The 14,291-nt window shown below is 39.8% G+C and overlaps 1 protein-coding gene across 1 annotated transcript; it reads left to right on the forward strand.

Moving 5' to 3' along the window:
* Nucleotides 1–8,506: 8,506 nt before the first annotated feature.
* On the forward strand, nucleotides 8,507–13,623 carry LOC138405429 (transmembrane protein 230-like). Its single transcript, XM_069513899.1, has 4 exons — nucleotides 8,507–8,648; nucleotides 10,190–10,304; nucleotides 10,714–10,836; nucleotides 12,809–13,623. Exons 2-4 carry the CDS (start codon nucleotides 10,203–10,205, stop codon nucleotides 12,947–12,949), a joined length of 366 nt encoding a protein of 121 aa, XP_069370000.1. The 5' UTR covers nucleotides 8,507–8,648; nucleotides 10,190–10,202; the 3' UTR covers nucleotides 12,950–13,623.
* Nucleotides 13,624–14,291: the final 668 nt, after the last annotated feature.

A 14,291-nucleotide genomic window follows, 5' to 3' on the forward strand; every position in this document is an offset into this window, starting at 1 on the left:
TTCTCCAGCCTCTAAATCTCAGCAATTACTTTTAAAATCTGTTTTCTTAATTCAGCTCGAGCGTTTTGATTTCTCTTTGACCCCCCTCCATGTTTACTGTGGTTTACTGTTATTCATAACACATGTAATACATTACACATTGTAATTTAAGAAGAATTTTGTACGTCCTGTCGTCTTTACCTACATGGGCTGCATCTATCTACTCGACTATCGATTGGTTTGTAGGCAGGGGGTCTGAAGTCGGCGTGTTGTCAATTCAGTTGTCATATACTATTTTAATTAAATGCATTGAAATCATCAGAGCTGAAGAATATAAAGAAACAAACCTGTGAGTCGCTTCCACTCCTTTGTCTTCTGTTTAACGTTCTCTCAACTTCTTGGTCCGAAAGTTGGAACTGTCCAAAAACGTGTCTTCACGAAGACAACAAACCAAAAACATGGTTCAGTTTGATCCAGACAGAGATGGTCTGAAGAACCTCAAAGCAGCTAATGACTAAACTCTTCCTCCACTGCAGCTCTCATGATTTAAGAATCCCTTCACTACAACTAAGACCTAGATCATCTGAAACAGACCGAGGTGTCCTCACACTGTATCTCAGATGCTGATGTAGCTGTCAGGGACAATTAAGTTTTAGTTATGTTGGAGGACAACTGGAGGACAAGGACCTTAAATCAGATTATAGGGGACATATAGGGGCTGGAGGCACCACCTCAGTCCTGGTGGTGGCCATGTTTTAATTTGCAGAGGGAGACCAGTGCTGAGGCTGTCGGGGAACAGGGGCGGGAGGGGCCCAGTGCATCAATAATACCTCCAGGATGACAAATAGGCTATTTCTTTTCTCTGGTTATTGTTTGAGTTTGTGTTATTTATGGCCTCAGTGACGGCTCACTGACTTGACCGCAGCTGTCACTGAGTGGTGTCAGTGCCCCCCCCCCCCCCCCCGTCTCGAGCGGCAGGCTGATGTTTTCATATTTAAATGACGGAGTTGTCTCATAAGTCTGCCGCCGCCGGGAGAATCGATCCGCCACATAGATCTTTTCTCCTCTGCAACTTTCGGCGTTTGTCCTGAGACCGGCCTCCTTCAATTCTCGTCTCCATCTCATAACAAAGAGATTTATTGTGTAGATTCTCTGGAGTTTACACCGACGGACAAAAGCAGAAAGTAAACTTTTGCAACTTTGATGGGTTCATTCACCCCCTGAACAGATTACCCACAGGGAGTTTCAGCAGGTGTGACCCCGAGCTCTGAGCTCATCAACATGTGGATCATTATGTGGAGTGTCTGAGTCTGTGAACTGAAATGTTTGTTCCAGGCTTTGAGCACAGTGAATACAAAGGACCAGTGAGAGTCATCTCATGGATTACAAACAGGTCCCACTGTGCCCCACAACAGTTTGTAGATGAATATGCGGAGACGCATCTGGTTTGTTATTAGTACTTTACATGAGTGCAGAGCAGCAGAATGCTTGTGAGTTCTAACTCACTGTGGACGGTAAATAAAGATGGATGACGTGTCTCCACTTCCTCCCACTATCCACAAATGACATCCTCCAGCGTCATCTGGAGTGTGTCTGTGTCAGTAACATTAAAAACTGATAGCCTTGCTTAACAGAGATGATCAAAACGGTAAACTGCTAAAACAATAACATCTGCATGTTAGCATCGACACTGGGGCCAAGTTAGCTTTACTGCTATCCTTCGCCAAGGACATTTCCTTTTCTCCCCTGTCTGTCTGTTTGTTTGTTTGATGATGCAAAAGCTTCTGAATGCATTTCCTCTAAAATATCTTAAAGGATGGGACATGGGCCCCAAAAAGAAGCTATTAAATTTGGACATGGATTTCCCAGGGAATAATGCATGGATAGGCATATTTCAGGGACTGAGATCTAGTGAGTGTTTTGCAATTTGGTGCAGCTTGATTGAATTCCAGGCGACTGCTGGGCCTTGGTGGAGGTATGTGCTCCACTGAGTGCCATTCCAATATTAGCATTTGAATCAAAGCTCCACTGCTCTTCACTCACCAAGGCTGTAGAGTAAAAATGAAGGAAATTCGATAAATAAATGAAATAAAATGGGTTTTATGCTTGAATATATTGTGACAGATGAGTGTTGACTTTAACTGCACAAGAATAAAACTTCCAACGTCAAACTGTTTGAAACTGCAAAATATTCTTATTCTGATGTAAAAGAGTGGGATCGCTCCTCATTAACTGTTTGAAACCAACACTTGTCATCAACATTAATTAAGTTTAAGGAGGGTAGGAAGGTAGGAGGGTAGGTGGGAGGATGTAGGAGACTTGTTTCCTCACTCTGCTCTCTCTGAGCTTTTCCGTCTCCGGGGCTGCAGACCAGGAGCTTGAAAAGCGGAGCCTGAAGTTTATAATCCACAGCAGCCAGTCAGTCCTGTGGCACATCTCCTCACCACACACAACCCAACATGTGGTTTAGTTAACTTCTCACTCACAATACTGAGTTCAAGGATTTTTTCTCCATGTGTCTTTGTTGGTTTGATCATTTTAATATTAGTAAAGTACTTTGTAATTTAGTATTCATTAGAGACACCTCTAAGAATAACACTCTTCAGTTTAACAGCACTACAAGCTTAAGACTCATCAACTCTGTAATGAAAACTGGGATTGACCTTCATTACTGAAGGATTTATTAAAGAGCAGTTGTATTAGAGAGTATAACGTTTAGATTGAAAAAACTGACAATGAAGTGCACTCAGGGAACACACAGGTGCTGTTCTCCACCAGGGCCCCCCCCCCTCCACTAAACACTGTTAATAATTAAAGCCTGGGGCCTGAAAAGAAATGTCATCAAGTTGTCAATATTTGCTGTAAAAAACACAAACCTAGTCTCAGGACACATATTTTCAAGACACGTGTCAAGTTGCTCTGAGTCGAGATCTAAGAGGTGCAAACACTGAGGCCGTTATTTAAGAAGAGATGTTGATTTTGAATCATCCTCCTGAACGTGGCTCTTCATTCACACAAGTCACAAACCTTATCAGATGTAGACTATGAGTTGTATTGATTCCTGCGCTTTTGCAGAGAAATGACAGCTTCAACCGTTTTTTCACAAAGTTCAGTGAATAACTCAGGTCCCCAAACTGCACTTTAAAGAGTTCTGCTCAGATTCAGGTCGATCATTTTTTTAGGTTCAAATTCAGTCGCTGAATCTGTCTGAATAGTCTGATGTGAGGTCAAAGATTGTGCCGATACCCGGCTCCCGAGCGTTTCCTACATGTTTGCTGAAACAGAAAATGAGACTGAGCCCGTCCTCATCCTTCTATCTATCTGATCATTCATCATAGTTAGTAGATCAATAATAAAACCAAGGTAAATACTCAGAAACTTCAAATTGACATCATCCGATTAACTTATACAATGAAAATATCACTTGCAATAAAAAAGGTTCTAACAACAACTAAAAGATCCTGATTAATGAAGCATTGGCTGGAGCTTCAGTGTTTTCTGTGACGGACAGGGGCTTCAACTTTTACATTCACAAAAAACCTGCAGGAATAAGTCATGTGTTTATATATATATATATATATATATATATATATATATATATATATATATATATATATTTATCTCATTCTGTGCCCTGGGCAGACAGCCACCTAAGAAAGCCATCACTGCACTGCCTTCCTCGCAGCTTCCTCTCATAACTGATGTTGTCTCGCATTCGCCGACCGCAGACATTAAATTGATTACCTTTTTGGGAAAAACCCACTCTCTCCTTTCACTGCCAGAGGAATGCAAACAGAACCAGCCTCTGTTTGGCAAAGGGAAATACATTTCACTGTTATCGGCTTCAGTGGGTTAAATGCTTAAATTATTCATAGGGAGGTAGAGGCTTGGCCTCGTGAGATTAGTGCGACTAATTGTTCATCCAGTTTGAATGGCGGCGTGAAGCTGGATGAGCACCAGCATCCAGGATGGTTTCTTTAATGAGAGGAGAACGTGACATTCAGGGTCTATTTACAGAACGACTTTTAATATACACTCGGCAATAATGGCTTCTTCCTACTTTGCAGGTTGAAATATAAGACTCCACTCATAACAAAAGCGAAAAAATCCACAATATAAAAATCAGCAAGATCAGAAATATCAGAAATATATAGGAGTTAAATGTTCAATAGAAGTAATAGGGTGAGAGTAAGAGTTTATTTGGTTCAATACAAAGCACAATCTTCTTCTCTGCTACGTTTCAGTGCGGCCTCCTTGGAGCACAGTTCATTTTTAAAAAGAGACACTACATCCATCAGATGTATGACACTCTGCTTGTGTGGACACAGCGAAGTAGGCGTTTCAAAGAGAGCGATGTCAATGTTAATCTAATTTCCCGTGCCGTGTAGGGTTCTGTTAGAGGACGCTGGAGGATGCCTGTGATACCAGGGGCTTGTTGGGGATAAAAGATAAGGTGGCTCCAATTAATCAGGGAGAGCACTTAGAGATGGGGAAATGGAATTTGAGATGAGCACTTTTGTTTCATTAACTTATAAAGCCTGTGGGGTTGACAGAAAAACAAGATGGATTCATCAAGTCTAGAAGAGGGAGAAAGAAAAAACTTTAGTGGAAACGAAATGGAAAGACAGGCCCACGGCATGAAGTTATTGACGAGGGGCTTTGCTAAAGTTGCTGCATCTATCCGAGTAAACAAACTGGTTCTTTCAGATTGTACATTTCTGTATGCTGCAGGTAAATATTGATGACTGTGGGACCGGCTTGAGTTTAAGTTTTAGTGAGTCTAGAAACACTATAGAGTAAACAGTGGGTTATTTCTGTGAATGCACACACACTCACATATACTCAGATTTATGCAAAATCTTACACCAATGTGAAAACGGTGAGTCCTGCAGTGACATCTGTTGTGGTTGTGGTGGAATCCTCGATATTTAGGGGACTTGTTTTTACAAATATGTGCAATTTGGTGCAGATCCACATAAAAATCTGGATCCAGTCATTTAAATGTGGTTGGATTCCAATTCACTCATTCCTATTTGTGTCTCCTGACTGAATTTATGTACAACGAGCTCACCAACAGCAAGAAAGGAAGGAAGGATACTGGATTTTATATTTAAGAATCTAAAATATTCAGACTTTTGGTGCGTTGTTTTGCCTTTTCTATTGTATGGTTACGTCCAGGCACTCACAGCCCCTTGTTAAGTGAAGAGAAGGTTTTTGTCCTGGTTTGATACAGAATAAATTCAATGTTGCCTCTAAAACAGAAACCAGCGAGGGACTGTATCACCCACTCAGTATGTTCGTATAGAAAACAGAGGTCTCTGAAGGTAATTTCTCGGAGACGGGGTTTGTAATGGGAATGTTGGCGGGGCCACTTGAGACTCACTGTCAGAGCTGCTGCTCCCTGGTGCTACCTGGAGCACATCATTTCTAATTGAGTGACTGTGAGCTGTGCTGCTGTGCGGAGCCAGTCAATAATTTTCTCTTTACGGTGAGTTTACCAACGCTGTGCCATGATAGGAGGTAATGAGACAAAACACCAAAAATGAAAAGCATCAGAGGGGGAAACACACCCTGCACACGCTCTAAAGACTCCAACCAGGCAATACTTCTCTTTTAAAGTAGATTTTTTATTCAACCTTTAGCCTTTTATCTTATTTCGTTATATTATATTCGTGTGAAATGTGTTTTATAAATAAACTTAACTTGACTTAATAATATTACAACAATACCATTTCAAAATTAATCCAATTACATTGATTATATCATATGATGGCTAATGACTGGTTAATCGTACAGGTCAGTCATTTTACTGGTTGCAAAAGTTAAGGCATCATTACGCTGTATGATGTCATCATAATGACGTCAGTCCTACCATGTATAAATTGTGTTTTGATCTGTATAAGCTGTCGGTCATGTCCGATACAGAAATACCTCAAAAAGTTGTCTTTGAACTATGCATGATGTCATTTTCTGACTTCTTTTGGAATTAAAATGATAATATTAGGAAAATAAAGGTTTGAATATTATGTTGTGCTAAAATTATGACTTTATTCTCGTAATATTACGACATATTCTTGAAATCTCCGAATGTTTTCCCTTCAATAAGGCCCTAGTACGTGTTGTACTTATAATATAACAACATATGATCACCAGCTCTGTATTGTCTCTCTATTAATTTCTCCAAACTCCAAACATTAAACCTATGGAGATGCCCTCCGAAGTAATATTCCTTCCAAGTTTGCTGAAAATCTGTCCATGCATTGTTGAATTGTGTCCACACACACACACACACACGCACACACACACACACAGTCACACACACTCACAGAACAAAACTAACCAACAGCTGATGCATCGTGAGCTTGCCAAGGTGAACAGGATGTCCTGCCAGCTCTGCCACAACAGGTGAAGCGTTGTATTTGTCTCAGGAGGTTGTATTTTCTTTACGACCGCTGGAGTAGCAGCAGGAGCTACCGTCCTGTGAATATAAAGGATAGGACGCTGAAGGCCATGAAAGATTTCCCGTTTTAGCAGCAGCCTCTTGGCATCGATTCTCGTATTTTCAGCAGTAACTTTTCTGGTTTTTCAGACGACCAGAGACTTAAAAGAGGTTTTTGTGTTTTTTAAAGTGCCACGAGGACTTTGATGGATGGTTCACTGCATGTGGACTGTGTGCCTCAAAACCTCTTGTGCAATTGATCGATTATATGAAATGTACCGGTGTGGCCGCTGAATAACGGCGTATGTTTGTGGCTGTCGGATGTTTAATTTAAATACCGGCTGCACGGTTGACCAGAGGAGTTTTTGAAACTCCAGATGAGCACAGGTCCAGAGAAAAGTGTTTTTCTGGTGAGTGGTGAGGAGGCTCTGAACTTTAATGCTGTTCAGCTGAGAGGAGTTCAAGTGTTTGATTTATTATACACAGAAAGGAAAGTGAGTGACATGTCATTTGGAGTGAACACTGTTTTCATTTCCAGTCCCGATGGATGGTAATGATGACGGTAGCCTGACGATAGAATTGATGTATATATACAATAATTGTAACACTATACATTAGCATTTAGCTCATAGCATTGTTGATTTAAGCCAAAGACTCAACCTTGTTATCATATTTAAAATGTATAGATTATTTCCTAAACATTATTAATATGTAATATTGTGAGCCCACAGCAGATGATGCTCCTGAAGGTCTCGGTTCTGTGAGATGCAGCTTCGCGGCTCATCCGCAGGATCAATTATTAATAAATGTATCAGGGATTCTTGAGCTGCGTGAACTCTGTTCCTCTTCCTATCAGATTCTGACTCCCACTGATAGAGGACAACCAGCCGGAGGAGGGTGGGTAATGCTATCGACAGTCTGCACAGGCTGTTTCACCAGTGGAGCGATCGTTACTGACATTTGTCATCAGTTGATATGATTTGATCTGAACACTCTGCATATCTCCAGTTTGAAAAGTGTCTGTAGCACGTTCACTGTCAACGTCTGTGTCTAACAAAGCGGATTGATATTGATTCATGGAGTAAAAACAAACGATTTTCAAGAAAAGATTATGGAGATTTATTTCCAGCTAATGATGCCACACAATGATGAACTGAGGAGATGAATAAGATGTCAGGGTTTCTAGAGACACATCATTTAACAGGTTATTAACAGATGGTTTCTTTGTTTAGTTTTCACATCACATGCTCATACACAGAGTGATAACAAAGCACACTTTTTTATTCTTCTAATCTAATTTATTCTGCTCCTCTTCACTCCTTTCATATACATGTACACATTTTCATTCTTATGTCCTTTTACTAAGGATTCTTATTTTATTATTACATAATTTAAAGTTTAAATTAAAATTATTTTCTATCATCATTCATATTATTATTATTAGTAGTAGTGGTAGGAGTAGTAGTAGTATTGCTTGGTGTACAACATGATTGACTTCTTGATTAAACTAATTGCTAGTTCTCTTCTTCTTCTTCTCGTTATTATTATCACTATCATCATCATTATTATTATTACTACTTGACTAATCTATCTATTGAATCGAGCAAAAACGATTTCACAAGATATGCGACAATGATCATCTTTATTCCTGAATCTTGAAAACATTCTTCACACATCTTTAGAAATACTTTGAAATACTCTCCTCCTATCAACTTATGACTATGTTGTACTGTGTACTATCTTTTGAGTACTTAATATGCTGCGTACTTATATGACAGAGTCGTAGACTTTGATTATACTTTATAAGAATGGAGATTCCCAGCTTAATATTATCACGATTGAAAACCACCTTTTAAAATATACTTGTATACTATTTGATTAAATTTGAATACCTTTCCCTATGGGTGACATCACAATTATATTATTATAACATGTTAGTGATTATTATAAATGAATTGATTTGTTCACAGTGTGGGTTCATCTTTCCTCTCTCCTCCACCTCTGAGCATTAGCTACCAGAGATTAGTCTGCGCCCTCAGCTGGACAACGCGTCCAACTCTGTGTCCAGCACATAGACTGGACCGTCAGCTCGGGGGGGCTCAGTGCGCATGCGCCGCTTGGAGGAAAACAAGGAAGTTGTTTCACGAAGGAGAAACATCTGAGCTGAAGCTGCGACCTGAAGCTTCCTGTTCCCTGCGCTGCACAGCAACACTTCTCCACCCGGACTCAGGTGAGAGCGAGACGAGCAGGAGATTTAAAAAAACCCCCTCTGTGTGCACTTCTCACGAGCCAATGCTAATGCAGCTAATTAGCTACGTGCGTTTGGAGCACGTGAACGCGTCATTGTCGGATCTTTTTATTTACAGTCTTGTGAAGTAGGTTAAATCAGTGAACCGTGAACACATCACCCACACAATGTCATTAATGCAGCCAATCGCCTGCTTCCAGCAATTAGCCTCAGCCCATGTCGTGATTTAGTTCACAGGTAAAGTGCAGGATTGAACGTTTTCATTTTCATTTACGTTACTGTTGGTGTATATGTGTGTGTGTTAGTTATCACACTGCAGCACATTCACCTTAAACACATGGATCTGCATTATAACAACATGCTAACACACCCAACGTGTGACTCACATGCTTCATTCAACATGTGAGAAACCAAACAGGACAAGTTCCGTCTCTCTCCATCTCAAACCAATCCAGGTGAATAATATGGAAACACCCCACGTGTGCAGCACCTTTGCAAAACTGCACACTATTAATTTTCATGTCACATCAACACATTTCCTCCATTTTCTTCACTAAAATCTGCTTCATTCCCTCGAATGAACCTCGGCATCGCAGCGGCTCGTGGTGGGTTGATGTGACAGCTGCCAGCTAAATAACAGTTATTTAATGCTCCTAGGTACTTTGTTCAAGCAGGAACAACAGTTTGTATTCACGGCTTCAGTTCCCCACAGGGCCGGCTTAAGAGCAAGGATGCACGGAGCCAAAACCTGCCAATACAAACAAAACCTTAGGTCTCTCACGTCCCTGTGGGGCAGATCAGCGTGTTTGTATTTTACTTGTTTCCTTTTCTGTTTGTGGGCGGTTGTTAAATGCAATGGAGGAATGACAATCTGTATTTATGAGTAAATTGTCTCTATTGACTGGCTTCCGCGGAACAAATACGAGAAATAGCCGTTAGGGTGAGAAGCCTCATGGCAGAAAAAGGAATGCTGGATTAAAACAAATTTAAAAACAGAAGCATCACCTTAAATTATTCTTTCTTGGCTATTTGTGGGAAAGATATTTAAAAAAAACAACAACAAATGCTTCACACAGTCACAGTGGTCTGAGTTTCGTTTGTCTTGTAGAAAGGATCAAAAGTTTCCTGAACCACTCAGCATTTCTCATTTCAGAAATATTTTTACCAGAGGCAGAGCTGGTGACCTAGACTTTGTTATAATAATACCAATTATAACAACCATTCGAAACAGCCATCACATGCTTTACAAAGGACACTTAAAAAAAAAAAATCACAGACAAAGGACAAATTAATACTTCATAATTTATCACGAAAAAGCTGCAAATGCTTTAATACAACATTTAACGGTTGGTTTGGGTTTCCCACAGTAAAAAACCATGTCACCCTTCGTCTTCAGTTGTTTCTTCATTGCCCTGTTTACATACTTAAAATAATAAATTGTATAATAAATAAGAAGTAGATGAATAAGTAGTAAGTTATGACTGTGACAGGATTGTGATGGTTGTGTCTCTCTGTCCAAACAGCTCCTATGTTCAAATGAAGGCAGCGAGAAACAACATGTTGGGCTCTGGACTTTCTAACGCGAAGGTCAAGTATTCACGACTCGCTGCTGATGAGGACGGTTACATCGATTTACAGGTGAGGGACTAGTTCTTCTTCTTTGGCAAATCCACAAACCTCACATGTGTCATGCTGCTCTGTGGTGGCTGTGATTGTTGGTTTTTTATATTAGCCTGGTAATTACTAAGTGATTACCCGCCTCAAGCGCTGGATTTGAAATAAATCTGTATTAATGACTTCCTGGTTATGTGCCAAAGCGTCTTGTGGTTGAAGCAGAGGACACATGACGAAGCGCCTGCAGCAGAGCAGCTCAGTTAAAGATCTGTTCTGTTAAACACATTTTCTTTTACTTTGATATTTATTATAAAAGTGATGCATCTTGTTTGTGAGCACACATCTTTTACCACAGTTAAACTTTAGTGTCTGCAGTTATTAACTATTACCACCTTAAAAAATGTCTTCTATTTTGTCCAACATCGTTTTCCAGTTCAAGAAAAGTCCCCCAAAGGTCCCGTACAAGGCGATTGCACTCGCAGTATTCCTGTTTCTGATTGGCTCTTTACTCATAATCTTCGGGGCCCTTCTTCTGTCAGGAACCATAAAGGTGGAGGTGAGTTTGTGCCACACAATCTTTGTCTCAGAGTTGATTTCAATGGACTGTGGTTGAAAAATGTCCCGACAGCAGCATCTGAAAGGAAGAAGTCCAGCTTTATTTACAGGCTGTGTTCCAAACATGTAGAAGAAGCTACAGTGGGTTTGTTGGTTTGTTCTTTCTACATATTTGTATGAATATTTCTGCACCTGGAGCCACTGCGGAACTTTAAATCCTTTACTATTTAATCACAGAAGAAAAAAAACGACTTAATGTCTTTGCTGTTTGAAAGTTTTCTTCTCTCATGGCTGCGGCGGTTTGATATCCAGCTCTAATTTTTGACAGAGAACCAAACACAGCCGTCAAAGTTTCAGCTCAAGTTTTAATTAAAACACTCACACTGCAGTTAATCTTGTTTTTAAATGGCTTTAATTAAACAGTCTTCCTGACATTTTATTGCGTTGCTCCCAGTTTTCTGCTGCACTCTCGCTTTAAATGGCCAGTGTCTGTGTTTTGATTATAATGATTTTGATATTTTTCACCTCTGGAGAGTCAACTTTGGTGGATTCCCCGCTGTGCCTTCTGCTTCTCAGATCCCACACTCCACGTGGGAGACGACAGAGCCTTCACATATTATATTTGTAATTATCAGTAGGAGGTAAATGGGAATGTTTTTAGCAGTCTGTAGATTGTGTTTGCAGAAAATTTGATCTGACATCAAGGCAGCATCAGAGTGTCTGAGTCGTATAGTTGCCAGTTAGCCCGTGTGGGTTAAAGTAGCATATCTAATACCGCAAATTACACAGGCCTCCAGCAACGCATGATGCACAAGCAGTTTCTACAGCTCGCAAGAACTTATACTCAACCCTTTACTCAACCGATGCGAATAACAAATCACTTACTAAATAATCGTAGGAGCAATTTTCACCTTCGCCAATAGATCATGTTTTTAGGTGCAGATCCAGGATTCTATTTTTTTAACAGTGTTTCATGACAAATAAATCCTTTGGTTTATCAGACCTCATTACTTTTATATTTTCTACTATAAGAACGAGACGTGAGGGATCGTTGTGCCTCGGTGGAGGTGACATTCTGCTTTGCTTTACTTTTCACCTCATGAAGTAGGAGTCAGATCTTATTTGTTACTTGTTTTTATTCTTACCACTGATAAAAATATCCTACGTCCTGCAGTACAATATTTTCTTATTAAAGAATCAGAGTAACTGTGTTTGTTTCAACCCTGACAGAGGGTTTGTAAGTATTGTGCATTCATCTTCAAGGTTTTTTTAACTTCCATTGCTGCAGACGAGCTTCACTTTCTCAGACCTTTATTTTTCTTTTCTTTTTAATTTTAAATTTTACCTCTTGCCTTCTTAACCATTTAAGATTCTTCACTGGACCGCTGAACATTTTGATAAATGCTGTAAAACTTTAACTCACGTCCTTGAAGCTACGTGAATATGGTGCCCGTTGCCATGGCTCCTCCCGCAGCATCCTTGAAAGAAGAAGTGAGAGAGGGTGAAGTGACTTAATGCACAAGGCTGCCATCTGCTGGTGAAGAGAGTTCAGACTGTGCCTTCTGGTGTTGAGCTCGTGTGTGTGTGTGTGTGTGTGTGTGTGTGTGTGTGTGTGTGTGTGTGTGTGTGTGTGTGTGTGTGTGTGTGTGTGTGTGTGTGTGTGTGTGTGTGTGTGTGTGTGTGTGATGATTTACATGGAGGCAGATCTTAGACGGATGAAGTCATCGTGTCTGTGCGCCTCCTGCACACCCTTTTTATTCCGAGGATTTATATGTCGTGCTCTGGGCGATGTGGAGATAAGTATGTTAAAGCCCGCTGAGTTCATTACGCTTCCTCCAGCATCTCATTACCACGTCGACTCCTCAGTGTTTGATGTCTTTGTTAAACACACGGTGAAAGGACATCGTAGTAACTAAAAGTGAGTCACACACACACCTGCAGAAATCTCTTCTCCTCTTCTTCTTTGTCTTCAGCATCCGGACCGCACCATTCCCGTCATCATCATCGGGCTGCTCGTCTTCCTCCCTGGATTTTACCATTTGAGAATTGCCTACTACGCCGCCAAAGGTTACCGGGGTTACTCCTACGACGACATCCCGGATTTTGGGGACTGAGCCAAACGACATCTGCTCACTGGTGGAGAATCTCCTCCATGAGTCACACTGCATCCTGAGACTGTTGCCTGCTGTTTACTTGTTTCTGAATGTATGTAGCAAAAAGAAAAAGACACAGGGTTTTGTCTGGTTGCACAGTCAATTGATTTGCCCTGTTTTGCAGGTTTTTATAACTCATTTATTCTCTGCTGTATATCAACCTCCATACAAATGCTTTCCTTAGAGGCTTTAGAGATCCAGGAGATTAGGAATACACAACGATGCAGCTTCGTGTTACTGTTGTTCAAACGATGACAAACCTTGGATGAGTGGTGACACATTATTTGGAGTCGACACAGATGCCTTTAGCTTACTGCTGCTAGAAAGTCCACGACCTGGATGAGTGAGAGTTATTGCACAGTTGAAGTGTTTATCCTAAACAAATATTTATATGTGACTGCAGTCTGTATAATATCATAAAAAGCTTAGGAGGTTGTATTTCTCCTGAAGGATTATATTTGCAGAACTATCCAAAGAAGTTTACTTTAAGTACAGTATATTTTTGAGAAAAGTATTTCCTACTCTTTGAGTTATTGCTCCTTGTCTATATGTCGTATGATTTGAAATGTCAGAGGAAGATGTATTTTTACATCCATTTGCTTGATTAAAAAAATACAATAAAAGCTGGAATCTGACGTTCGTTATACTGTGACTCAGACTTTATTCCGAACAAAAACATTATTAAAAATATTAAAAATAAATTCAGCTTTGATTCAGAACGTCCTTTCCTCAGAATATTCTCTGTTTCGAACAAGAAATATGCATATGGATAAAAAGATAGACCGAAAAAAGCAAAAACCAAAGAAGCAAAATTACAAATAACTTGTATTTGTTGATATTGTTGATGAAAACAGAAAGTGAAGGTAGATTCTCTTGACAAATATCTTCTCAAAAGTCAATTTAATTTCACTCCAGAATCTTTTAATGGGCGATTTGAAAGCTTAGAAACCACATTTCCTCTTTATCATTGAAAGAAAACCTCTTACCTTTCATACAGGTCAGTGCAGCTCAAAGTGCTTCACCATCAGCACAGAATCAAATAAAATATGCTGGAAATGAAAAACCATTGACTAGATTTTAAGATAAAAGAATGATTGAACAATATAATCAAATATCTCCATATATAAAAATTATAGTTTTCCTTTCATTATATGTTTCCTGCAATTTTATCTTTAACTACCAATAAAAAAAGTAAATAAAGGGGGCTAAAACCATTTATGAATAATATAACAGGTAGAGGTGCAATAGAATGTCTATAAATAAGCCATCTGAAGAGATATATTCATTAGATATGATAATAAAA

The sequence above is a fragment of the Paralichthys olivaceus genome, chromosome 18 (assembly GCF_024713975.1).
Source record: "Paralichthys olivaceus isolate ysfri-2021 chromosome 18, ASM2471397v2, whole genome shotgun sequence".
NCBI classification, from domain to species: Eukaryota; Metazoa; Chordata; class Actinopteri; order Pleuronectiformes; family Paralichthyidae; genus Paralichthys; species Paralichthys olivaceus.

Coding starts and splice junctions, on each gene's coding strand:
- LOC138405429 (XM_069513899.1), top strand. CDS start 10,203: ATGAAGGCAGCGAGAAACAACATGTTGGGCTCTGGACTTTCTAACGCG. Junction 10,305..10,713: donor ACGGTTACATCGATTTACAG/GTGAGGGACTAG, acceptor ATCGTTTTCCAG/TTCAAGAAAAGTCCCCCAAA. Junction 10,837..12,808: donor CAGGAACCATAAAGGTGGAG/GTGAGTTTGTGC, acceptor CTTTGTCTTCAG/CATCCGGACCGCACCATTCC.